General features: G+C 36.2%; 1 protein-coding gene across 2 annotated transcripts; it reads right to left on the bottom strand.

Moving 5' to 3' along the window:
* gpr184 (G protein-coupled receptor 184) lies at positions 1-27,264 on the bottom strand. Of its 2 annotated transcripts, none has more exons than XM_056473757.1 (2): positions 26,832-27,264; positions 1-2,688 (listed from the first exon to the last, which is right to left on the bottom strand). In XM_056473757.1, the coding sequence occupies exons 1-2, from the start codon at positions 26,874-26,876 to the stop codon at positions 1,681-1,683; spliced, it is 1,053 nt and encodes a 350-aa protein (XP_056329732.1). In that variant the 5' UTR covers positions 26,877-27,264; the 3' UTR covers positions 1-1,680. The 2 variants fall into 2 exon arrangements, with proteins under 2 accessions (XP_056329732.1, XP_056329733.1); XM_056473758.1 differs by lacking the exon at positions 26,832-27,264 and adding an exon at positions 25,975-26,073.
* Between the last annotated feature and the right edge of the window lie 350 nt (positions 27,265-27,614).

Consider the following 27,614-nt stretch of genomic DNA (forward strand, 5'->3'; position numbering starts at 1 on the left):
TCAGTGTCTTTCTTTTATTTCGTAATCTATTCTTTCTTTGCAGTAATGGTAAATTACAGATTAGAAAATGTGGGGTTTGTCAAGCATAACATGTAAAGGCAATAGCGACATGCTGCGCATTGAAAAGTGCTTACATTGCTTTTTTGTTGTTATTAACATCTAGATTAAATATTTAATGGCTAAATCTGGTTATTTACAGTCATCTTTGAATTAAACAGAACAGACAGCTGGGACTTTATCCTACAATAACAACACTTGGGTTGAGTCGGTCTCTCACATTGAAAGTTCAAGTGATTTAAGGGTCCTTCAAAGACAGAGATACAGGTCCTTTTAAACTGCAAATCCGCAATTTGTAAACATCCTCTTGATGTTCCTAAGCTGGACACAGATATATACCCCCTCTTGGGCAATCCATGAAGTAATAATTCCTCTCTTTTTTGCATTTCTACGGAGTAAATAAAAGTGCAGCTTAATTCAGTTCAGCTAAGGACTGAGGGTTGAAAACAGGGTCGAGTCAAAGGCAAGACAGTCTATGTGAGTTCATGACAAGACCAAGACCAAGGAAATAAGTTTTTCAGTTTTCAGTAATAATAATAATAATTACAATAATGAATATAAAATATAGTCTTGAACATGGATTTAAAGACCAAGAAGAAGAAGAACAAAAAACATGCTAATATAATCTAAGGGGCGACATGGTGGCGCAGTGGGTAGCGTTGACGCCTCACAGTAAGAAGTTTGCTGGTTCAAGCCCCAGCTGGGTCAGATAACAATTCTGAATGCTCAGGTATCCAGTGCTAGTTTTGGTGTCTTTGTGTTGGCTTCTAGAAAATGCTGGGGGGAAATTGTTTGTTGTTTTTATTCAACTACACTGACTGCGGTTGCTAAATTCAACATTATACTCAATAGATTTTACAATTTGAATTTACTGGTCAGATGCACTAGAAATGTAGTACACTGAGCATATCTGTTGGTTACAATGGGATAATGCAGAAAGAAAGGCTCTCAGGGTTTAACTCAAGGGATAGTATCAAACAAAAAAAATGCCATTACATTCATTTAGACTAAAGGAACAAGAGCAAAACAATCAAATCAAATAAAAAAATCTTTATGGTCAGGTTTCAACCATTGTCTTTTAGGGTGGGATTCAACCATTTTCTGGCATAAGAACACATTTGTACATTGACTAAACCACTCACTTTTGTGCAGCATTTCGATTTAAAAACAGCTTATTCACAAACAGAAACAATACAGTTTAACCAGGCATTAATATGTAATGTTACAATGTCAGTATTGTCAGAATAAGTCATTAGCATTGACATAAGTTAGGCTTATTTATAAATGTTTACAAAAAAGTACTTTTTCCCTATTGCCACCTGCACTATGCAGTCTTTTGCAGTCATGGTGTCAAGAGTTCATCAAATAATTACAAAATCACTATGATCCAGAGACATAGAGTAGGTGACTTTTAAAAAGTAAATTCAGTTATTTAGATCAAAGAGATGGAGTTGAAATAATGTACGTCAGATTGTTGGTTTGGCTGCTTGACACTCAGATTCCTTCTACAAGATTATTTCCATGTCTACATAAACCCACTCCTGAATGGGTATGCACAGTATTTACAAATAAGGAGCATTACCAGGCTCCAATCTTCTTTTCAAGTCCTAAGATTTCTAAGTCCTAACAGCAGTTGGTCATTCTTGTCATCCATTTGGAATCAACTAGTTGGCTTCTTGTGGCGTTCCTCGTCTTGTTTTTCCAACAGAAAATCTTCATGTCCTCCCTCACTCCGTTACTGGCCAAAACATAGAGCACTGGGTCCACCACACTGTTCAGGCTAGATAGCGCAAGGGAGCAAGTGAAGGGTATATACATCTCTTGTTCAATTAAGCAGCTTTGTTTATCTCCCACAGTAAAGAAGGCAATGGATCGTACCATCAGGAGGATGTGGTATGGCGCAAAGCAGAAGGAGAAAATGCCAATGACTCCCATTGACAGAAGCTTCACTTTGCGCTTGCCTTGATCGTCCACCCCTCTGCTTTGCTGTACTTTGGTAGGGATCAAGCAGTAGCAGACCGTTATGACAACCAGCGGCAAGAAAAATCCAATTCCGACTCGTATCAGGTTAAACATTGCAATGCGTTCCGTCATTGGAAAGGTCTCATAGCACCTCTGTTCACTATCATCTAGTGGATCAGACAGCTTGTCCAAATACAGAACCAAAGAGTGCAATGTCATGACAAAAATGTAGACCAGTCCACAAATGATCCAGGCATAACGCTGCCGGCGGAAGGCTTGGACTCGCAGTGGGAAGGTGATGGCCAGGCAGCGATCGATGGAGATCCAACAAAGCAGAAAGATGCTAATGTAAAGGTTGGAGTAGTAAAAGAAACCTGCCAGGCTACAGAGCTCCTGGCCAAATGTCCATCTGTGGTTGTTGTTGAAATAATAAATCCACAGAGGCATAGTGAGGATGTACAGTAGATCGGAGATGGACAGGCTGAATAGGTAAATCCCAAGGATGTTTTTTCTGTAGATCTGCTGAATTATGGGACCGATGGTGATCAGGTTAAACAGCAACCCCAGGATAAAGGCAACAATGTAGATAGACATCAGCAGGTGACCTGATAATGAGTTCATGATCACACATGATGAGTTGCTTGTGTTAGATGTTGCGTTCATGATCATCTGTGAACACAAAAATAAATACATATCAGTTAATGATCAATTTGTTACTCAATTCTAACCACTGCCAGCAGCTGGCATGGCAGGCAAAATGACAAGGACTAAAGACCTCGAACAGTCAAAGTGGGTGAGGTTTACACAAACAGCTGTATTAGACTCCTTCCCCCAAACCATACTCTCATCTAGATCAAGGCACAGATTTGAATCAACATTTACAGCATATGAAGTGAATGCCATTCCTTCCATTATGTGATTTTCAATACAGGCTCATTCTAAAAAACGTAACCCTATAAATGTTTCTGGAGATCGCGAATTATATAGCCAGAAGTACGTATGGCTGCATTTAATCTTTAAAACTAACGCTATGGGGCAGTATGTTGCTGTTCCTTTTCTCGCTTACCAGCTGATCGCTCACCTCCGTATTTTTTTGTTACCAGTTTGTCCGGTAGCTCGACGTGTACGTCGACGGATTAGAGATGCAGAGCTGAGTTGACCACGACAACTGGGTTTGAGTCCGGTAAAAAAACTGTTCCAGAAAGCAGGTAAGACAAAAATAAAAGCTAAAAATTTAAATAAACAAGTAAATAACAGGGTGAGAATGTGGTAAAAATCAGGCGAGGGTTTTTCTTTTTCTGGATTGCTTTTTGAAACTGTCGGCTGGATTTAGAGAAGGGGAAAAGCTGGTGAATTTGTGCTTTTTAAAACACTATTGGTTGGGTTTTGGGAAGGGGTAAGGTGGGCAGAATTGGTTGGTTGGTCAGTCAGTCAGTCAGTCAGTCAGTCGACAGCGACCTCTGGTGGATTTCTGTGGGAACAGCAGGGACGAATGGCACTTGCGAAAGAAATCTGAGATCTGATAAAGTGTACATGGTGGTCTCTAGTGGATTCGTGAAAACAAAAACTGCAAAAAAACGTACCTCATATTTTGCTTTCTTCAAAAATGTTTATAGGGCTACGTAATCAAATTTAGCCTGGGTTGGTAATTATACCTATAGAACTTGTAGTCAGACCTTTACAAATTCAGCCCCAAGTAGGGGTGCTTCTAGGGGGGCACTGTCAGTACTCAACACCATTGGATTAGAACGCTGTCAATTTCAGAATGCTTAATGCCTTTGGAGTAGAGTGCTGTCTATGCTCAACAGCACTGAATTAGAGTCTTGTCAATTTCACATTGCTCAACAGCATTGGATTAGAGCGCTGTGAATGATGAATGCCATTGGATGAAGTGCTGTCAATTTCAAAGCTCAAACAGAGGAGAAGCGCAATTTCACAAGCTGCAGACCACTTCTTCGCTCTTGTCAATAATGATTTATAATTATAGGCCTATAAATATTGAAATACTTTAATGTGTATTAAAAGCTCCAGTATGTGACTATAATATTTCGGCTGTGATGACCACTTAAAATATAAATTGTTGTTAAATGTTTTTCTGTTGTTAATAAGATTAAAAGCTTACCTTGCCAAATAGTCTAGTAATTTGGTAAAGATAAACTGTGCAATGTGGGGCTTTAATAATGTTATCATTCAGACACTTTTAACATGTGGAATAATAAACGTATTGAAAAATCAAACATTTTTGCATAGTAGTCTTATTATTAATTTTTTTTTTTTAAATTGCAATATTCAAGAACAGCTTTAAAATTAAATGATTTTGTCTTGATTAGATGAAACTATGCCTATTAAGTCTAAAAAGGTTAAATGACTTCTCCCATGTGCCATACTGACTGGTTCTTGTGCCACCCCATTTTTAAAAAATCCAAGAATTGCTCCCGGTTCCTGCCCTGAACCAGCAAATTAAGATCTTCAGAAGCCCTTGAATTACAATTCCATTAATTACAAACATTTGTGTTTGATTGGAGTTTGAGCTTAACTCTGCAGGTAGCTAGATCTCCATTAACAGATTTAGGCTCCCCATCCTGTTAGTTGGAAATTTTAGTGTTTCTACAGCAGGAGGGTTTTGAATACTGCTCCTTCCGAGCCAGATTCACACTCATCTGAATTACTTCACACTCATCTGAATTATCATACTACCTTACTATACACTATGAGAAAAACAGTATGTGACGCAAGAAGTTCTTTTAATTCACAGTATCTGAAAAACAGTGTAATATGCAGATGACGCCCAGTGTGCATCCAATGGCCACTTTACTTTCCCATAAGGCCTCAGGAGAAAACTTATGTGGAAGTGATGCAACTGATGCAGGCAAGTCGTGATAATGACAACCTTGCAGATGTATTACATCCAAATTCCATCTAAACTACTTATATTTATACTATATAGATTAATAATATGTATTTTTGTTCAGTTGCGTATACAATGACTGACCCTCAGATGTAATGAACAGCTAAAACATCTGGTAAAAAGTTCTTGTAACCTCATTATTATTTGTTTGTAGCTGGTATAAAGTATTGTCTTACAGACAGATCTTTGGTTTAAAATTCTTGAAGGATGACACATTAACATCACCATCAAAGAACTGTACTAAATTACTTTCTTTAATAAAGTCCTTTCCCAATAAGAACTTTGGTCAGCTTATTTATTTTATGTATTAGAGCAATCTAATAAATTGTTAAAGTAATCAGTCAGGTAAGGTTAGTACATGAGCAAATGGTTGAAATCCAAAAGAGAAATCCAAAACAGTACTTGTATTGACAGGCGAAGAGGTTGAGGTAGGGGGCAAAACAACAACAAGAAACAAACAAGGGTCAAAAACATGGGTAGACTTAACAGGAAGTGCTTACATAATGTTTACCAGGGAAATAAGACTCTGGATGAGTGAGTGTGTGATGTATATTTATAGTCCCAATAATTAGTCATGACGAGCTTCAGGAGTGTATTTATAATCAAGGGGTGACCTGGAACTGGTGTGTGAGTGCAGTAAATCATGGGATATATATAGTTTATGTGAATGACAGGGAGTGTTCTCCAGCTATCCACGAAGGTACATCGCTAATGATCACGACATTATGAAGCTGCAGGCCTTGAGACCCAACTGCATGCTCAAACCAGCACTAACCCATCGTTAGGGTTAGTGTTAGGGTTACAAGTCCAATGTTGCTACTTGCTAGAAAGTGCTGGTCTGAGCATGCAGTTGCAAGATGTCCTGTCTGTAACCACAATGGCGTACTGGACCAGGTTCACTACATAGTGGACATTGTACCATCCACTAAGATAATGCCCATGCTACTGTGATGGTTGGGTTTAGGGTAGGGGGAGGTGTAGGTGATCGTCTATTGCGTAGTGGACCTGGTTCAGTACGCCATCAAGCTGAGACTGCAACGAGGACTGTCTCTGCAGTTGGGTTTCTGGACATGCTGCTTCACCTGACCCAACAGCAGGTGGCACTGTCTGAGAAAACAATAAGTCTGAAAGTGCTGGTGTGAGCGTGCAGGTCTGAGTGTGAAGTTGGGTTTCCAGGCCTTTACCCTTCTCAATAACACCAACAATGGATAAGCCAAACGTCAGTACATACGATCAGCCACAGCCATATCCCCCTGTAGCCCAAAACTGGTTACTCACTGAAGCTAAGCAGGGCTGAGCCTGACCAGTATCAGGATGGGAGACCACATGAGAAAGCTAGGCTACTGTTGGAAATGGTGTTAGAGAGGCCAGCAGGGGGCGCTCAACCTGCGTGAGTCCTAATGCCCCAGTAACGTGAAGTGCACACCATACTGTCAGTGGACATTGTCTTTCGGATAAGACTGTGGTTATTAAAAATCCAATACCACTAATATCAGACCATAAAGAGTAAGGGTGTAACCTGGTGTCCTGGCCAAATTCCCTCTATTGGCCCTTACCCATCACGGTCTCCCAATATATCCTCATCCACTGAACTGGCTGTATCACTGTCTCTCCACTCCCCCTATAGCTGGTGTGTGTGGTGCGCGCACTGGCACCATTGTTCTCTGGCTGCCGTCGCATCATCCAAGTGGATGCAGCACACTGGTGGTATTGTGGAAAGACCCCTTCAGGATTGTGAAGCGCTTTGGGCATATGGCCATACACGATAAATGTGCTATATAAATGCACATTACATTACATTACATACTTGGACAGTATGTAATTTCAGATCATGAGAGCCTGATTAGAAGGTTCAGTGTGTAATTGGGGACCCCACCATGCTAGATTAAAACCATGATAATGTCAACATATACTGATAGTGTCCAAACCTGTTCCAGGCAACATCTGCATCAACAACAATCAACAGTAACCATGTCTAGCCAAGTTTAACCACAACCCAGTGAAACAAGAGCTCAAAATTTGAAAATAGGTCAGTGGTTTACCTCTATGTCACATGTGAATGTAGTTTGGAATATGGCACATGCAATGTTTAGCCCCTACTTGCACCTGTTTTAGCGTTTGGTCATACTGTACCTTATTTTAATGTACAATTCTCAGTGTGAATAAGCCATTATTTATTACCTTTGCCTTAATAAATGCCTAATATTCATCTTATTAATAGTTGTTAAGTTAGTAGTTAGGTTTAGATATTAGGTGGGATTAGGGATGTAGAATAAGATCATGCAGAAAAGTAGTTTACAAGAACTAATAAACAACCTATATCTTAATAATAGGCAGGTAATAAGCCACTTAATAGTGGGAATTGGTAAATTAAAGTGTTACCGAGGGTTTTCTAACTAGTAGACCTATAGTAAGACCTTAAATACTTGGTTCAGTTGTCTTTATTTTGAATAGAAGCAAAAATATGGCATGCCATATTCATGTGTGAAATAGAGATAACCAACTAAACTAAAAATTAAACACTCACTTCGTTATATTGCGGTTAAAATTGTCTAGACGTAGTTGCTGTTGTTTGTTATTGATGCAGATGTTGTCATGGTGCACAATACTGATGTTTTACGTCCATTGCATATTCTGGAGCATTTCATGTGTTCGTTATAATTGTGTTGTTGTAATGGCAGATGTGAAAATTTATCATTTGAAAGTGTGGCTCTGACCACATGCTGATTAACTACTCCATTCTCACAAGTGAGAGTATGCATATTGCACGTCAAGCAGGATACCAAAACTGTTCATGCTTACGTACCTGACTAAAAAAACACTTCCGGGATCTGCAAGGTGCAGAATATATGTGGTTACAGCGAGAACAAAACAACACGTCAAAGAATTACTTCATTTTGGTAAAGTATATCAAACAACCAAGCAAAGACAAACAGCAATTAGTCTTGAAAGTATCTTACATTAGTTGCTTTTTCACATTAAGAATCACAATATAATGTCTTGCACTGAATATTGTATTATATAACCAAACACATGAAAGGCTTCATTGCAATACATGCAAAGGAAATTGTATACATCTTTTCACTTCCCTAAAATCGAAGATCTCAAGGTTGCAAAGTCATACTTATCAGAAATAAAAGCTTTCTAGAAGCTTGACAATTAATACACTACAAAATTTGTAACAAAATGCCATCTTCTGTACTTTTGACTTCATGAATAAATGAGAAAATAAGCATATGAAAGCATATATGCATGTATATAAAGTGATCAGTACAGCCCAAGCATCAGATCAGAGGTATGGCGATAATCTGTTAAACTCTGCAAGCAGAATTCTTTCCTTTGCTATATATTACATGATATGTTGTTGATGTTAAAGGCAAAATGTCACACTTGGTGTTAAACTTAATTTCACGGTCCAGCAAACATGGTTATTTTGAATCAGCTGGGAAAGAAACTTTTTGTGAAATGTGCTTAGACTGAATGGGTTCATAAAGGATTTGTCCCTCAACTTATTTTTATTTTATTTCATTTTTCTTCCAACTGCTTTTGTTTGCACTAATCTGCAAAGTGATCAATATATGTAAACAGGGCCTTTACATGTGTTCATTTGCTGCACTTTTATCATCTCTGTTCACATGTGAGAGATAAGATATGCACGGTCTAAAAGATGCTATTGATAAAGCCGCACAATTTCCAAAAAGAAAAAAAAGAACAAGATATTATGTAAGGTTCATGTCTGCAGTTTCACAGCCAGACACTGCAGCTCCTTTATCACTGCCTGCACTTATTCTCTCGAGTCTCCTTTACTCCCTGGAGTCTATCCTAAATGCTATTGCTCATCTTGTTTTTAACCTTTGGAAAGTCTTTTTTTTTTGCTTGCTGCCATTCTCGGCTCGAATTCAATACAAGATAGTGTTGCCGTCTAACACAGCTGCCAGTCTGCACATGAAGGGTTTGGAGAGCCTCAATTCTTGCTCTTCAGTGCAAGACCTGTGTGGGAAAATAAACAGCTAAACCACAGTCCAATAAAGAGCTTCGTATTTCTCCGGTACCTTTATTTTAACACCATAAAAGCGTATTTCTAAAATTGTACTAGTAATATCCTTATGTTGTTTTTAACCCAAGCTCATTCTGATTACGTACCCCTATATACATTTCTGGAGAGAGCAAAATACGTCCCAGGAGCTACGTTTTTTGTTTTAGTGAATCTGCTAGAGGCCACTGTGTATGCTTTTTCAGATCTCAAATTTCTCTCGTGAGTGAGTGAGTGATTCCCGGCTGCTCTTCACACGTAGATCCACCGGAGGATGCTGTTGACTAACTCACTGACTGACCAACCGACCAATTTTCTCCCCCTCCCCCTTCCCTTAACGCAATCAATAATATTTTGAAAAGCACCTATTGAACCGCCCACCCCCTTCCCTAAACCCAACCGCATTGTTTTGAATAACAAACCAAAAAAAAAGAAAAGCCCTTGTCAAGTTTTTACCATGTTTTTAGATTTTATCACATTCTCACCCTGTTATTTACTTATTCATTTTATTTTTTGGCTTCCGTTTTTGTCGTACCTGCTTTCTGGAACCGCTCTACACTGGATTCGAACCCCGTCGTCGCAGTCAACTCTGCTCTGCATCTCAAGTCCGCCAAGGAACATTGCATTGCTAACCGGGCAAACTGATAACAGCGGGAAAGCCATCCACATGCAAGAAAGTGGCCAGCTAGTTAGCGAGAAAAGGAACTGCATCATACTGCCCCATAACGTTTGTTTGAAAGACAAAGTGCAGCCATACGAAGCTCTGGCTATGTAATTCGTGATCTCCTGAAACGTGTATATAGGGCTACGTTTTCAGACTGAGCCTGCGTTGGTTATTTTTAGGGCTACTTTCACACATCAAAAATGTTTGGACTGCATCACCTCTTGGATTGCTTATATACATATGTATAAATGTCAAATCCAGTTCCTGGAGGGCCGCAGCTCTGCAGTTTATTTCCAACCCTAATTAAGCACACTTACCTGCAGGTTTCAAACAAGCCTTAAAGACTTAATTAGTTTGATCAGGTGTGTTTAATTAAAGCTAAACTGTGCAGAGCTGCGGCCCCCCCAGGAACTGGATCTGACACCTGTGATAAACAACATGAGATACCAAATCATTCATATTCAGTGACAATATAATAATATAATAGGTCCCAAAATAGAGCCTTGTGGAACCCCCTCTGCTAAGTTCATTCATTTATTTATTCCTCATAGTCCCTTTATTAATCTGGGGTCACCACAGTGGAATGAACCGCCAGCTTATCCAGCATATGTTTTAAGCAGCCGATGCCCTTCCAGCTGCAACCCATCACTGGGAAACACCCATACACTCTCACATTCATACTCATACACTATGAACAATTAACCTTACAAAATTCACCTGTACCGCATGTTTTTGGACTTCTGGGGTAAACCGGAGCACCCTGAGGAAACACACACAAACACGGGGAGGACATGCAAACTCCCCACAGAAATTCCAACTGACCCAGCCGAGGCTCGAACCAGTGATCTTCTTGCTGTGAGGTGGCAGTGCTACCCACTGCGCAACCGCACGGCCCTGCCAAGTTCATACTGCGCAATTTTTTAAGTTGTTGGATCCTTTTTGCTAGCCCATCTTCTCTACATCTCTGAGGAAGTGTATCACAAAGATCAATTCTCTTCTCCATTAGTACAGACAACAGAAAAAATGAATGAGGATGTCAAAACCGAGAGAGAAGTGAGTATGTGTGAGTGCGTGTTATGTACATGAGCAGATTTAATCAATAAGTGAATTAAGTTGCTACTTAGGGCCTATAGGAAACTTGGGGGGCCCCAATAAATACCTAGAAGTATATATAATACATAGGCCTATAACGTTGTGGTTAACACTTTATTTTGATGGACCCTATTGCACAGTTTGTTGACTAAAAGTTGCATTGCAACTACATGCCAATTACTTCTCATTTGAGTATTAGTAGACTGTCTGCTTAATATCTGTTGATACGGCTCCTTCAACAGACATTTAATTGACTATAAGAAATTTTGCTAGTGCATGTCAACTTTCACTAACCCTAACCCCAATTTCACAGACTACGTATAATCTAATGAGAATTAGTCGACAATTTAGTTGATTAGTTGACAAATTAGTTGATTAGTTAAGCTGTAAGTTGAAGTCAGAATTATTAACCCCCTGAATTATTAGCCCCCCTGTTTTTTTTCCCTCAATTTCTGTTTAACGGAGAGATTTTTTTTTCAACACATTTCTAAACATAATAGTTTTAATAACTCATTTCTAATAACTGATTTATTTTCTCATTGCCATGATAACAGTAAATAATATTTGACTAGATATTTTTAAAGACACTTCTACACAGCTTAAAATGACATTTAAAGGCTTAACTAGGTCTGTAAACTATCGAAAAAATATAGCTTAAAGGGGCTAATATTTATGAGCTTAAAATGGTTTAAAAAAAATTTAAAACTGCTATTATTATAGATTAATAATAGATTTTCTTCAGAAAAAAAATATTATCAGACATACTGTGAAAATTTCCTTGCTTTGTTAAACAACATTTAGGAAATATTTAGAAAAGAAAAAAAATAAAAGAGGGTTTAATAATTCTGATTTCAACTCTAATATATATACAATGTAACTTAAATTCAACAAAATGTGTTAAAGGCACCAACAAAATAAATTTACACCGCTACGTAAATTTGTCTTAAAGCTCCAGCCACGGAGCAGTCCTTCAGTTAAATCAGGTAAAGATTTAGTTTTAAAAAAAAATTATTTTCAATTGTCAATTTTTTCAATATTTAACATATAAATATTGCATTAAGAGAAAACATAGAGAAGCAGGTTGAGTGATGTTAAAAAACAGCAAAATAAATAAATGAAAAAATTGTAAAACTACAAAGGATGCATTTTAGAACTGTTGGGCCCCATGGCTGGAATTGCTTAGGACCACCAAATAACTCATTTAGCCCCTGTGCGTGTATGTGTGTAATCTATCTCATGGATAGTAACGTGTTATCTACCTCTTTGGACATCAGTATTACATCAGTGTCCACAAAACACTTTACCAATGTATGTAAGCTGTTTTTATTGTGTATGTGCAAGATCACTGATTCTCTTCTGGTTTGCAAGTGACTTAAATTGAAATTGCAATAAACAGCACAAAAAAAACAAAAACAAAAACAAACTTGCTTTAGAAACTACACTACCTGACCAAAATCTTGCCGCCTTTCCAAGTTTTAGGAACAACAAATAACTTGACTTCTAGTTGATCAATTGGTATCAGAAGTGGGTTTATATGAAATAAATATGATCATGCCTTGATTTTTAATTATTAAATTAGTACAGTAAGGTCTGACTTGTCACTTAACAGAAATAATGTACAGTATAGAATATAAAGTCATGGTGCAGTGGGAAAAGAATTAATATTGTGTCTGACTCCCATGAGCTTGGAGGACTGCATCCATACATCTCTGCAATGACTCAGCTTAATAATAAAGTCATCTGGAATGGCAAAGAAAGCGTTCTTGCAGGACTCCCAGAGTTCATCAAGATTCGTTGGATTCATCTTCAATGCTTCCTCCTTAATTTACCCCAGACATGCTCAATAATGTTCATTTCTGGTGACTGGGCCGGCCAATCCTGGAGCCTCTTGGCCTTCTTTGCTTTCAGGCACTTTGATGTGGAAGCTGAAGTATGAGACTGACCGCTATCCTGCTGACGAATTTGCTCTCTCCTGTGATTTGTAATGTAATGGGCAGCACAAATGACTTGAAACCTCAGGCTGTTGATGTTGCCATCCACTTTGCAGATCTCTCGCATGCCCCCACACTGAATGTAACCCCAAACCATGATTTTTCCTTCAACAAACTTGACTGATTTTTTTGAAATAATTTATGATTATGGTAATGAATTAAAATAAAACCTGTTTGCAACATCAGGCAGCATAATAGACTGAATTCTGTACAGCTAAAGTAACTGGAAGCGGCTGACAGCAAACATCTTCACATTCAGGCATGAAATTACTGTGGCCACTCTTACATTTAAAAAAATTATAATATTTGCATTATTCGCTTCAAATTGGAATCATCTCTAATAAAACAGAAATAGATTGGTGGCACTATCAAATAAATAAATAAATAATGAATAAATAACTAGAAAAGTGGTGCTGAAATTACAGTCTTGGTATTTCTAAAATATCTAAAACAAAATAATATTAAAAAATTTACTTGAAAGTTTCATGTATGGAATTAAGCAACATTTGCTTAACTAGAATATTAAGTAAGATTGTTTGTTAATATTTTTACATGGTCATTTTACTCTGTAAATCTTACTCAAACAGGGCAGCACGGAATTAAGCTATATTAAATATGTACTTAGAAACATGTAACAACAGACATAATGAAGTACTTAAACCGAAGAGACATTACATCATTATTCATAAATTGAGACGTTGTGGTAATGGTCACAGACTTTCAATTCCTGGGTGCCCACATTATGGAAGATCTGACTTGGAGCAAATTTTAACAGAGCTGGTAAAGAAGGCACAGCTGAACTATACTATCTGTGGGTCCTTGAAAAGAATATCATCCCCCAAAAACAACTGGTGTCCATATTGTAGCACTTGTATAGAGTGCATTGTGACATACTGTGTTTAGTTTTCTAGCTGCATAGCTGCACAGAAAAAAAGAGCTCCAGGGGATAATTAACTTGGCAAAGAATGGAGGAACTATACAATACTCACTGTTACAATAAAGCAAGTAGCATCCTAAAAGATCTGTCCCACCCTGGTCACTCTAAGTTTGAGATGTTACTATCAGGCAGACAATACAGAAGAATCAAAAAACAAGAACAAATTGAAGAAAGGTTTTTTAGAGCAGTACAAGCAATAAATGCACGGTCAGATTCTCTGGGAGAATTAATTATGTTTTGCAATGTGCATAAAATATTGTGTAATATCTGAATATTTATGAAACTTATGTTTTTTTTATTTATTATTTGTGCATCTTGTGTAACATGCAAAGCAGTTAATTTGGTTAGACTTCCCACATACTCCAATTACAATAAAATCTCTATTCTATTCTATTCCATTAGCCAAACACATAGATCTCAACACACAATGGTAACACTCAATATTAATTTAATTTAATTTATTTGCATTTTTGAAGGTTTAATTAACAGAGTTAGCAGACAAATCATAAGCGTGCGTCTCACTTGCGCATCTGTGACCAAGACAGCAACCAGTCTTTGTAATGTATCAAGAGCCACAGTATCCAGAGTAATGTCAGCATACCACCAAGAACCACATCCAACAGGTGTAACTTTAGATGCAAGAGAAAACTGTCTGAAGGACATGTCTGGGTGCTAAACTGGATTGTATCCAAAAAACTACAGCTCCCCAACTCACTGCAGAATTAAATGTGTACCTCAACTCTCCTGTTTCACCCAAAACTGATCATCTAGAGCTCCACAGGGTCAATATACATGGCCAAGCTGCTATAGCCAAACCTTTAGTCACCCGTGTCTATGTCAAATGTCGGTTTCCATAGTGTCAACAGTGAAAATCTTGGGTTGCAGACAATGTGAAACATGTATTGTTCTCTGATGAATCCACCTTCACTGTCTTTCCCACATCCGGGAGAGTTATGGTGTGGAGAAGCCCCAAAAAAGCATACCACCTAGACTGCTGCATTCCCAGAGTGAAGCATGGGGGTGAATCAGTGATGGTTTGGGCTGCAATATCATTGCATTCCGTAGGCCCAATACTTCTGCTAAATAGACTCGTTACTGCCAAAGACAACCAAACCATTCTGGAGGACAATGTTCCCCCAATAGTACAAACATTGTTTCCTGAAGGCGGTGCTGTGTATTAGGATGATAATGCATCAATACGCACAGCAAGACTGGTGACAGAGTGGTTTGATAAACATGAAAGTGAAGTTGAACTTCTCCCATGGCCTACAATCACCAGAAAAAAATTTTATTGAGCCACTTTGGGGTGTTTTGGAGGAGTGAGTCAGGAAATGTTTTCCTCCACCAGCATCTTGTAGTAACCTGAGCACTATTCTGCAAGAAATATCTCAAAATCCCTCTGACCACTGTGGAGGCTTATCTGTCATTTTCAAGACGAATTGATGCTATATTGGCCACAAATTGAGGCCCTACACAACACTAATCAATTATTGTTGTCTAAAACCAGGCTTTTCAGTTTCATTGTCCAACCCCTGTACATTCAAACTGAATTTTATTTCACTGAAAGTAGATTATCTAACAGTACTGGTTCTAACAAATACACTTTTAAGTACACTACAAGTACACGTTCAATAATGCAAACTGGCCATGTAATGTTTTTGTGGACTAAAAATCAAGAAATTGCAAAAACAATGCAGTCCTGCAACTAAAAACATCTAAGTTAATTTAAGTAGCATCTCCAACCTTTTTTAAATGCAGTTTATTTACAGACCTTGAGATCTTAATGGCCTCCTCAATCTGCTGACAATATCAAACACAGGCTCACTAACAGCATTAGCTGCTATAGCGATTGGCCGACCAGCAGCACGTCATGCTTAAATCCAATTCAGCTCTAACTGACCGACACTTTTCAAGCGATGTGCGCAATTCACCCTATCCGTGCAAAACAGAGGAAAAATCAATAGCTGGGTAACATGAGCACACACTCTCCAAGCTTCAAAGAAGACTTACAATTAGATTGAGCCAGCAAATACACAACAGTCCCATACACAATGCAACACAGCCTTCCCCTCAGCACTGCTGTGAATGACGATATTGCAGAATAAATGGCTATTCTTCAGGTCCACTCAAGGGTTATTTGGGTAAGTGATGATAAAGATGTGTTGTGATTCACTTGCTGTGAACTCTATGCAAATCATACTGGCATTTCGCAATGTGCCAGGCTGTTCCGCTTTGGTTATTTTTATTTAATTTACGTCATAAACCAAGACGAGGAGATGTGGTGTGGTCTGCCCTTTGGAAATTAGACGAGAATGTGGTAGAAATGTGCATCACGTTACCAAAGAGAAACTATGTTAGGCTGCATGTTGTTTAAAATGTATAATATATATATATATATATATATATATATATATATATGTGTGTGTGTGTGTGTGTGTGCGTGTGTGTGTGCGTGTGTGTGTGTGTGTGTGTGTGTGTGTGTGCGTGCGTGCGTGTGTGTGTGGGGAAAGGTAAAAAGAGATTATTACTAATATTTAGATAATTAAAAATGCGTCATTTGAATATTTTCAAAAAATACAAAAATATAATTAATCAGCTGGTGAAGCTTGGTGACGCTTTCTAATATTCTGTAATATATTATTAGTTGTAATTTTTCACCCTATTCTTAATTTAACTATTAAATTCTAGGGGTCAAACAACAAAAAATAAGGAATCTTGGTGTTATTTTGGAATCAGATATGAGTTTCAGTAGCCATGTTAGAGCAGTAAGTACCAACATACCATCATCTCAAAAACATTGCAAGAATTAGATGCTTTGTTTCCAGTGAAAACTTAGAGAAACATCTTCATGCTTTTACCACCAGCTGGGTGGATTACTGTAATGGTAAACCCTGCTGCCAGGATTCTGACCAGAACTAGAAAATCAAAGCACATCACACCTGTCCTCAGGTCTTTACACTGGCTCCCAGTCACATTTAGAATAGATTTTAAAGTATTATTACTTGTCTATAAATCACAATATGGCCTAGGACCTCAATCCATTACAGATATGCTCACTGAATACAAACCTAATAGATCACTCAGATCATTAGAATCAAGTAAATTAGAAATTCCAACAGTTCAGTCAAAGCAGGGTGAATCCGCCTTTAGCTACTACGCCCCCTGCTGCTGGAATCAGCTTCCAGAAATGATCAGTCGTGCTCCAACATTAAGCACATTCATATCAAGACTTCTGTTTAGCTGCGCCTTTACTGAATGAGCATTGTGCTATGTCCAACAGATCGCACTAGTATGTGTTTTTTTTTTCTTTTTCATTTTTTTATAACTTGTTGTAACACGTTTTAATAAGTTTTTAATCATTTTTACTCAATTTTATTTTCTAATACTTGTGTCTTTTTTATTCCTGTTTATGTAAAGCACTTTGAATTACCATAGTGTATGAAATGTGCTATACAAGTAAAATAGCTTTGCCTTGAAAATGTTCAAAATATTAAAGCACTCCTTCAAGTTCCAGTTGTCAGATTTTGGGGTTTTCAGTCACACAGCGGAGATTAAAAATACAAACAGAAACCAAGAAATTAATATAAACTACAACCACATGATCCAAACCACAAATGGGACTCTACCTTAGACGTTTACTGTGGAAAATCATAGGTACTTCAATATAAAAATCTTCCAACTCAGAAAGTTTGATATTAAAATCCTAAAAAAGCGGATCTTGTGAGCAATGAATCATAGTTTCTGTTCACTTCCTAAAGCAGGTTTTACTTTGTAGTATTTATTTGTACAGAAATAACATGCTATACTTAACTGCAATTGATTAACAACGAAAGTTGAGATTAAAGGTACTTTACATGTGCTTAAATATTTTAGTCAGCGCATTAAAATAAGTTTATTTCTTTAAAGGATATGGATTTATATATATAGGGCTGTTAAACCCTGGATTTTGATTGCTATTTTCTGATTGGGAATGTGTGAAGAGAACATTATTAATTCATTTTTTTCTTTAATAATTTTTTTAATAATTTAAATGTCATGTAATCGTTTGATATGCTCCAGATTACACAAATAAATTTAGGTTATCACTTAGTTGCTATGGTTTCTATTGCTACACAGGTTCATTTCAAATACGTGCCCAGGGCTACATTTTAAGGAAACCACAAAAAGATGCTTTAGCATAGGTATGCCTGCAGATTCTGGATGAAAAGAATTCTACGGGGTGGTATAACGACAACAACTTTTATTACTTTTCACATTACTAATGATTACACGGACATATTATCATTAAATAAAGGGATGTTTCATGTGCAGTTCTTTGCGCAGGAATAAATACCACGCAAACAATCATTTTTATTGGATTTGAATCACAATGCACATTTATCTGCATATGTTCTTTACCCAGCACCAAATAAATAACAAAAAAACAACAGTTTTTGTTGTATTGAATCGTGATGCTCACTTATCTCTATAGGTTCTTTGTGCAGCACTGAATAAATACAAAAAAAGACAAAAAAAAATGTTTTTGCAAGTTGAATTGCGACGCTCACTATTTTCTGATGCAGTCAGTTTGCTCGACAGCTCGCCTTGTATGGTGTCATACTTGGGATGTGGAGCAGACCTTGTTCAAGTCTCATGAAGGATGGTTCAAGCAATAAGTCCGGGTTTTGGGCAATATTTTGTCATCTTTTTGTCACAGTATTTTCTCTTTTAACAATTTTTTTTTTTTATTTAGGGTTTAGTATATAGGATAATTTTTGTGTTATTCTTCTATATTTCCTTTTTGAATATTTAAGTCGTTTAATTCTGTGATGTTTATTCTGTCTTTTGCTATTTTTGTTGTAAGAAAATGTGTGAGATCATGTGATCCAGGAAAGTATAAAAGTGACACATTGTGATAAAAAAAAAAATTTCTGATGAAGAGCCAGTGCACTTGAAATGTCAAACGCTTTGCGATGGCCTTTTTAAGGTAATAAATTCATATTTTTGGAGCTTTAGTGTATATTTTTGTAGATTTTTTGTTCTTGTTGTTTGGCTGAGCACCCATTTTAGATTGATGTGATTTTGTGAATTTTTTTTCATGGTTCAAGCAATATGAAATCCTGGTTAAACCATGCACCTGCGATGTGGTTTTCTCTTCTTGTTTGCTTTTGAAAACACTATCGGATGGGTTTAGGGAAGGGTGTGGGATGGGTCAGTTGATTGCAAGGTGATATATGTATGACAAGCTCCGACTTCTCAAGGATGTGTATGAGAAGGATGTGTAAATAACACATATAAGGAAATATAGCCCAGTTATATATTTGAGATTCACAAAAATGTAGACAGCTACCTTTGGTGGATTTGTCAACACAAGGTGAGAGGAAACTTCACCAGAGCATTGTATTTCACTGTATATTTTACGTAAATTTTAGGGTTTGCACAAAAGTTGCCCTGAGCAAGTATTTCCAATCAGCCTCAGTTGAATCCCAATGCTCACTTTTCTCCATCTGTTCTTTATGCAGCACCAAATAAATAACAAAAAACAACAGTTTTTGTTGGATTAAATCGCGACGCTCACTTATCTCCATTTGTTGTTTGTGCAGCACTCAATAAGTACAAAAAACTGTTTTTATCAAATTTAATTGCGATGCTCACTTATCTCCATATTTTCTGATGTGGTCAGTTTGCTCGACAGCTCACCTTGTATGGTGTCATACTTGGGATGTGGAGCAGACCAAGTTCAAGTCTGGTGAAGGATGGTTCAAGCAATAAGTTCGGGTTTTGGGCAATATTTTGTCATCTTTTTGTCACTGTATTCACTGTATGCTTTTAAATACACTATCGTTGTGTTTAGGGAAGGGTTTGGGACAGGTTAGTCGATCGCAAGGTGAAATATGAATAACAAACCCCAGATTCTCACGGATGCGCACTAGAAGGATGTGTAAATAGCACATGTAAGAAAATTTAGCTCCGTAAAATATTTGAGATTCACAAAAATGTGGAGAGGGGCATTTGGTGGATTTGTCGACATAGGCTGAGAGGAAACGTCGCCAGAGAATGATATTTCACTGTATATTTCACGTGTATTTCATGGTTTGCAAAAACATTGCACTGGGCACATATTTCCAATGAGCCTGGGTTGAAAAATCTGAGAGAAGCGAATTTATTTCGAACCATGATCAAAACGGACTGGAAACACCTCTGCATTAAATTATTTTATTGCACACCTTTCAGCAAATCAGAATCAAGAATTTTAACAGACCATGGAACAAACGATAAACAAGTTAAAGGAAATGACTAGAGAATATTTAGCACAATTAATCAGCCTGTCTTTCGCAAGGCCTATCTGCAGCTGCTGAAAAACATTAAAAAACAGTTAACATTTGGTGCGCCCTCAACTGAACAGATGTTGTTGTTTTTACTATCAAATTGCGTGTTCTGGCTTCAATAATAGACCATGGGAGTGTGCGTTACTGTATTGCTTTTAAAACGTTAGTGCTTATAACACCCGAAACCCGAAATCATTTTTGGGCTTTGTTAAGACAGGAAATATACGGCACAACGAGGGATTCTTCAGTCAGCAGTTACTGTACAGTGCTGATAAACACATAATCAATTTTAATGGACAGTTCCTTTCCGTTTCCTTGCCCTCAGCTTACGTAATGTGTTTACACTGCTTCGTTCTTGTTTTGCTATTGTAATTACAGGTTTAATGAGTGCCCCTGAGAGCTGCCGAGACACAGGCTGGTGGTCTGGAAAGAAGAGCGGTGGTCCACACCTCCTGTCAGCCCCTCTGAATGGCATAATCGCTCCCTAACCAACTCCCATCCTGAGGCAACAGCTCACTCAATCTGCAGGAGAATGATGTAAGCGCAGGACAAAACTAACTACCCAGGACTTCAGTGTCTTCATCTTGCATCATTTTGGTTTCAGGGTTTTGTCAATTCAGTTATTACTTCCGTTAAATCAAGGCAGTGACACAGTATGACCTAAAAGCATCTGTTTGAGCATTGAAAATGTTGAATAATCATAAAAATCAAACTAGCTTGCATCTTTTTTAACAAGTTAAGCACTGGTTCACACAAATTTAAAACACTATGTGCACTTTAGAATAGGGTAATATGGTAACACTTTACAGTTTATGAATAATAATGTATTAATATGTAAGCAAAACATAATTTTGAATTAATGATGAGTTAATGAATGCGCTAATCATAAACTAACTAACTACAACATGAATCACGTGGTTTATGTGTGAATAACCAGCCTGATCTCATGAGAAAATGTAAGTATTTAACGTTTTGTCAGTTTAGTGGCTAATTCGTACAATTTCATACGAGTTCAGTCGTACCAAATTGTACGATTTTAAAAAGGAGGCGTGGCACCTAACCCCACCCCTAAACCCAACCGTCAATGGGGGATGAGCAAATCGTACTAAAACGTACGAATTAGATCGTACGAATTCATACGAATTAGCCACTAAATCAAAAAGTTACGAATTGTCGTGTGATTGTGTTGGAATAACGGCTACCTTAATTACTTGTTAGTACATGATTGTTAATAATGTATTAAGTTTAAGCTAAATCTAACCAACATGAACTCATGAGCTGTTAATGCATAATTTTGTCTTGACTTTACTTGGAGGTGCACAACACCATTAACTCATCCTTAACTACTCATGAATTCCTTTGTTTAAACTGTTCTGTTGGTGTTGACAGAACACTTTTCTATTGTTATTCTGTGGAAACACACTAGAAAACGTGCAAAAAGAGTTCATGAGTAGTTATGAATAGGTTACTGGTGATGTGCCCCTCCAAGTAAAGTCATCAGTTCACAATAGTTAAATGAAGCATAAACTACTGTGGTAATTAATACATTAATTAACAAACAAGCATGTACTAATTAAGGTAGCCGTTATTCACACATTAACTCATGTGACTCATGTTGTAAATAAATTTAGTTCAGGATAAGCGCATACATTAACTCATCATTAGTCTCATCAAAGTAATGTTTTGTTTACATATTAAAACATAATTATTCATGTACTGTTATTGTAAAGTGTTACCGGTAATATCTGGTAGATATTTATCAAAATATAAATTAATTTAGTATATATTAAATTATGTAGATTTAAACACATCAACAGTCAAGTCTTTAATTTCTTCAATTCATTCCACATACAAACACTTAAAGTGCAATTTAGGTTAACTAGGCAGGCTAGGTTAATTAGACTAGTCATTAAACAACAGTAATTTATTTTGTAGCCAACTGAAATTGGCTTTATATATATATATAAAATATATAATATATATATGAAAATAATTTTTATATATCGTTATATATTTATTATATTTTAAATATAACTTTAGAATTATTTAAAATATTTTTAATTAAATTAATATTTATTAAAAAGTATGTCGATTCAAATGAAATTATTACTCCAGTCATTGTTGTTTTAATTATTATTAACATTAATAATAATACTACTACTACTAATAATAATAATAATAATAATTAATATTAGAGTGATTTCTGAAGGATCATGTGACTCTGAAGACTGGAGTAATGAAGCTAAAAATTAATCTTTAAAATCACTGGAATAAATTATTAAATTAAATTATAAACTACTTTTGAACAGTTATTTTATAGGGCAATAACATTTCACAATTTTACAATTTGTACTGTATTTTGAAATAAATTCAGCCTTGGTGAGCAGGATAAGCTAATTTTAAAACATTTAAAAGTCATACTGTCCCCAAACTTTTGACAGGTTGTATATATTTATGCATACAGTGGGACACTTCAAAAGGACCATTACCACCGTGTGTGTGGCATCACCACGGCACACATATATAAGGATGATAATAATAACAGTAAAAACTGCTTTTATTTCAGCTAATCAGCCGCTTACTAAGAATTTTTAAAAAATCTAATCAGAAAAACTGTGAAAATGCCTTTTCTCTGCTAAATAGCATTCGGCAAATATTTGAAAAATTTAATGAATTTTTAAAAAGGCTAATAATTTTGCCCTCAGCTGTGTCAAATGTGACAATATTTGCACGTGTGAACTTTGTATACAGAAACAGATTGGGGATATTTTCGCATGACTAAGAGTCTGCATTTTAAACTTAAATAGTGTCACACGGAAAAAAAAACATTTATGTCCACTAAGAAGAATGTAGATTCCATTTGCTGTCATGTCCGCTTTGGACATTAAAAGGCAAATTCTCGGCAAGGAAAGAAGAGCTGACATGAACAAATGGAAGGACAGAGTAAGGAAGGCTTTGAGGGATGCTGGAAAACCATCTTTAAATCAAAGAGGAGAACAACAACAACAACAATAATAATAATAATAATAATAATAATAATAATAATAATAATAATAATAATAATAATAATAATAATAATAATCATAATCATAATAATAATAATAATAATAAAACACTTAAAAGAAATGCTTCATAATAACCTGAAGTTTCTGTGACTGTATTAAAACTTAGACAAAGGAATCAGATCTTTAGTGGTTTAAAGTTATATGATGAATTGGAGTTATACTGTTATTTCACACTAACTGGACATATACCGTTCTTCCACGTTTGAGAAATATAAATCACAATAACTTTTGATTTTTAATCCTGACACCGCAAAATGTTATCTCCTTAGATTTGAAAGATTTGTTGTCTATCTTTGAGTAAAATAAAAATATATAATGTTCACATTTCAAATGAAAGAAATCTTATTACTCAAAATTTGAAAATATGAACTTATATGGTTCTTCGTCTCGAGGCCTCAAATATGGAAGATGATTTTATGTATGTTTAATTACTAAAAAGACTCACTGTACTACATAAACCCTGATAAAAATAAGCTTGTCATGTTATTTCATTCCAGTTATAGTAGCAAACTACAGCATGAATGACTAATTATAGAAACTCCTAAATATGTCATCAACCTTTCAAAAGTTGAGTCTATGAAGACAATTTTCTTTGCACTTTATCATAGCTTTTGTTATTAATGTGAGTAGGGGATCTTTAAACGTCACCTCTGTTACCGCAGGTTTCAGTCTAAGATCAACCGCATAAATTTATGATGTCATTGCATCAAAATACTTTACCGGAGGTTTACTGTAACAATCTCTCAATGATATTGATTGATACAATTGAAATATAGCTTGATTTGAACAGTTCAACTCCAAAGGAGAGATTTGATTAAATAATAGTTTAAATTTAAATAGTCTCATGAATCTTACTGGACATGGCAACCATTTTGTTGAATGTTCTAAAATGTGCTTTAATTTATTCTTTGCTGGTTATGATAAGATTTAATAGTGGTAACAAAGGCCTGGAGACCGAACTTCAAGTCTTTAAAAAAAAAAAAAAAGAAAGAAAAGAAAGTACTTGGTTATACTGTATAAGGTGACTAAAATCGTAAAGGCTATGTTTAAGGAAAGTACCTTGGTATTAAGTTGCATGTAAGTACATGCAAAACAGGACTGTAAAATAAATAAAAAAAAGTGCTACAATCATATATTTAATCTACAAATTTCATCTTTTGTCCAAATTATGTGATGTTTCTATAAACATCCATTATTCAACCAACACTTGTGCAAAATGATGATTTATTAGTGTTGATTGTTTGAAATCTCTTACTGGAATTCCTGGAATAATACATCGTTCCAGGTTATGTATCAACCCTGTTATTCCTTTCCGTTTACGCTGATGTACTATTCTGTGAAATATTAATTATTAATAACTCATAATTAAGTAATCATCCTTTCAAGGAGTGAACTCTTCAAAGGTACATTTCCTGCACTACTAGGAATTCCAGTAAGAGAATTCAATTATCTTACAGCATCATTTTGCACGAGCATAAGCTTAATATTGAATATTTATAGAAACATCACATTATTTGATCAAACCATGAAATTTGTGGATTAAATATATCATTGTAGCACTTTTTAAAATTTATTTTTACAGTCCTGTTTTGCACTTACTATGTACTTACTACATGTATATATCATAGTTATTACATAAACTGGTTAATACCTAGGGACTTTCCCTAAATACCTTTGAACATAACCTTTACTATTTTCATCATGGTGTATAACCAAGTACTTTCTTTGACACATGTTAAAGTGTAACATGATACACTGTATAACCCAACAGTCAACTTTATCAAATGAAATGAGTATAGTAAACTTAAAATTGACTGAAAGTTAATTCTACTCATTTGGAAAGAGTTTTGAACTCAGTGTTGAAGGTAATGAGTTAAGTTGACATTACTCATAAGTATTAGTTTTTGAACTTAAATGGTTTGTTGCAATCGGTTTCATCAAATGGTTTGAGTTACCTTAACTTTTTGGATTTTACATTAAATAGCTGTCTCTACTCTGTTATTCTGTAACTCTATTACCAAAATCTATTGATTTAACCCAAAGGGTGGTATTTTATATTTCAATTTGAAAGTAATACAACACATTTACCTGTTCATTTTTCTCCTAACATTTTTCAGTCAAGTTTTCCGCAGTTTTGACTGTTTAAGATTAGGGCAATTCAATCAACTTGATATAAATTATATATGTTTAGGGAGCATCTTCAAAACTCAACTCAAATTTGAAAAGAATGACTTTCAGTCATAACCCTCGCTGTAATTCGTTTATCTAGGTCTTCATTATACGTTCAAAAAAGGACTTTTGCTGATTGTTTAAACTACTTTTTTAAATGACTTGAAACAACACAATTCTTAAGGTTTTTTGGGGGACAACTTCACTGTTTTATGTTTAATTCTCTTAAATTTGAAAAAAAAAATTAAGTTAAGGTGACAGTGACTCAGTGGTTAGCACTGTCATTTCACAGCAAAAAGGTCACTGGTCCGAGTCCCGGCTGGGCCAGTTGGCATATCTCTATTACCAAAATGTATTGATTTAACCCAAAATTTAGTGTAATGTACCTACTCTCATGCCCCCTCACGGTTATCAGCCAAGTGGTTATTTTAAAAGGTACTTAAGTTTGTTTTGATTGTATAAGCTTAAAACAATTCAACTAATTTGATAGAGACTATGTATGTTTAGGGAGCATCTATAAAGTTCAGCTCAAATTTGAAGAGATTGACGTCGAGTCAAAAATCTGACTGTAAATTGTTCATCTAGGTCTTCATTCAACCCAGGCTCATTCTGATTACGGACATATATATTATGTACACATACTATATAGATTTCTGGAGAGAGAAAAATAAGTCCCAGGAGCTATGTTTTTTGCCTATTTTGTTTTCGCAAATCCACCAGAGGCCGCTATGTATTATTCAGATCTCAAATTTCTCTCACGAGTGCTAAAACACGTGTTTTTGTCTTACCCGCTTTCCGGAACAGTTCTTCTCCGGACTCGAACCCTGTTGTCGCAGTTAACTCCGCTCTGCATCTCAACTCCGCTGACGTATGTGCTGAGCTACAGGACAAACTGGTAACTGCGGAAAAGCTGTCCAAATGGAGATAAGCGGTCAGCTCGTAAATGAGAAAAGAAATGGCATCATACCGCCCCATATTGTTCATTTTACAGACCAAATGCAGCCAAATGTAGCTCTGGCTACATAATACGCGATCTCCAGAAATGTATATAGGACTACGCTTTCAGAATAAGCCTATGTTGTCTTCATTATACACTCAAAAAATGACTTTTGCTGATTGTTTGAACTTATTCAAAATGAGTTCTTAATTTTTTGGGGGACAACTAATTGCTTTTTGTTCATTCCATTTACATTTGTAAAAAATGATTACAGGAACTTTATCAACTTCATTTTTTACAGTGTGGTATGGCTGTATGACTGTAGTCTTTTCACATTATATTGTGGTGTCTTTCTCTTATAAGTTTAATTCTTGAAATCATGAGGACCCTGGCAGGATTGTCACAATTACTAGTAATTTTGCATCCACTCTACTGACACATTTTACTCTGAACACTCCAAATAGAGCAAAAAAAACTACTTTTAAGTAAACAAAATAAAACTGTGTAAGTGGTATTTGTATTACTGAATGCCCAAAAACGCATTTCACTGCTGTAAACATTTAAGCTACAAGACTCCATAAGTAACAGCTGAGTTACTATCTATAGCACAGGAAACAAACAACCATGTCCACTCTCATATCGGTTGCGCACACCCATTCTTCATGAATAATAAAAAACCTGCTTCGAAAAAGCAAAAATAACTCTCACCTGCAAATGAACAGAGCGAAAAACGGATTGTTCTCCCACAAGCATAAGCTAGAGTCCACAAAATCCCAACCACTTCAGTTTTCCAGAAGCTGCTCAAGCCTAGTTCCAGTCACTTGTCCTCTGGGAGAAGTGGCACAGCTGAGATTTCCAGACTTGAAGAGGGTGTCATGCACTTCAATAATGCTTCATGCCCAGAGATGATCAAAAGTGACCCTGTGAGAGTAGGTTTGGCCGCTGCACTTCGCACTGAGAGGAAGGAGAAAAGATGAATTGAGAGGCAGAGAGACAGAAAGGGGTGGAGAGATAAAACCTCTCTCGCACATGGATGTCTTCAGAAAGATTCTAGACTGGAACTTCTTCTTTTTTTGAGCTACATGTGATGGAGATAGAACAAACCGCAATGAGTAAAATCTTTCCAAACGAGCAGAAACTTCCACTGATGTTACTGTCTTACATATCAAATGCCACAACTTCCTGTTTAAAAAACAGAAACAACCGTCTCTCTTCAAAACACACTTGCTGTGCTCACTGTAATGCCTGTAATGGAATTAAATCAGAGTTTGCATTACGAACACACATCACAGTCATTTTGCCCCACTTTGAATGCAGATGATGGAAAAATTAACATGAAAATGTTTTATAAAACCAAACCACCTACTGTTTCTCTATCTGAGGTATTCCGGGAAAATTTGATACTTCTGGGAAATTAGATTAATTCAATATATAAACATAATATTCTTACTTAACTCATTATTTAAAGGTTATGAAATTATGATTGAGTTC

The sequence above is a fragment of the Danio aesculapii genome, chromosome 15, assembly GCF_903798145.1.
Source record: "Danio aesculapii chromosome 15, fDanAes4.1, whole genome shotgun sequence".
Taxonomy (NCBI): domain Eukaryota; kingdom Metazoa; phylum Chordata; class Actinopteri; order Cypriniformes; family Danionidae; genus Danio; species Danio aesculapii.

What these genes read in the sequence shown, in the direction of transcription:
- gpr184 (XM_056473757.1), bottom strand. Translation starts at nt 26,876, where the DNA reads ATGCTTGTGGGAGAACAATCCGTTTTTCGCTCTGTTCATTTGCAG. An exon ending in TTCGCTCTGTTCATTTGCAG is followed by an intron (nt 2,689 to 26,831) that starts GTGAGAGTTATT and finishes TTGTGTTCACAG; the next exon opens with ATGATCATGAACGCAACATC.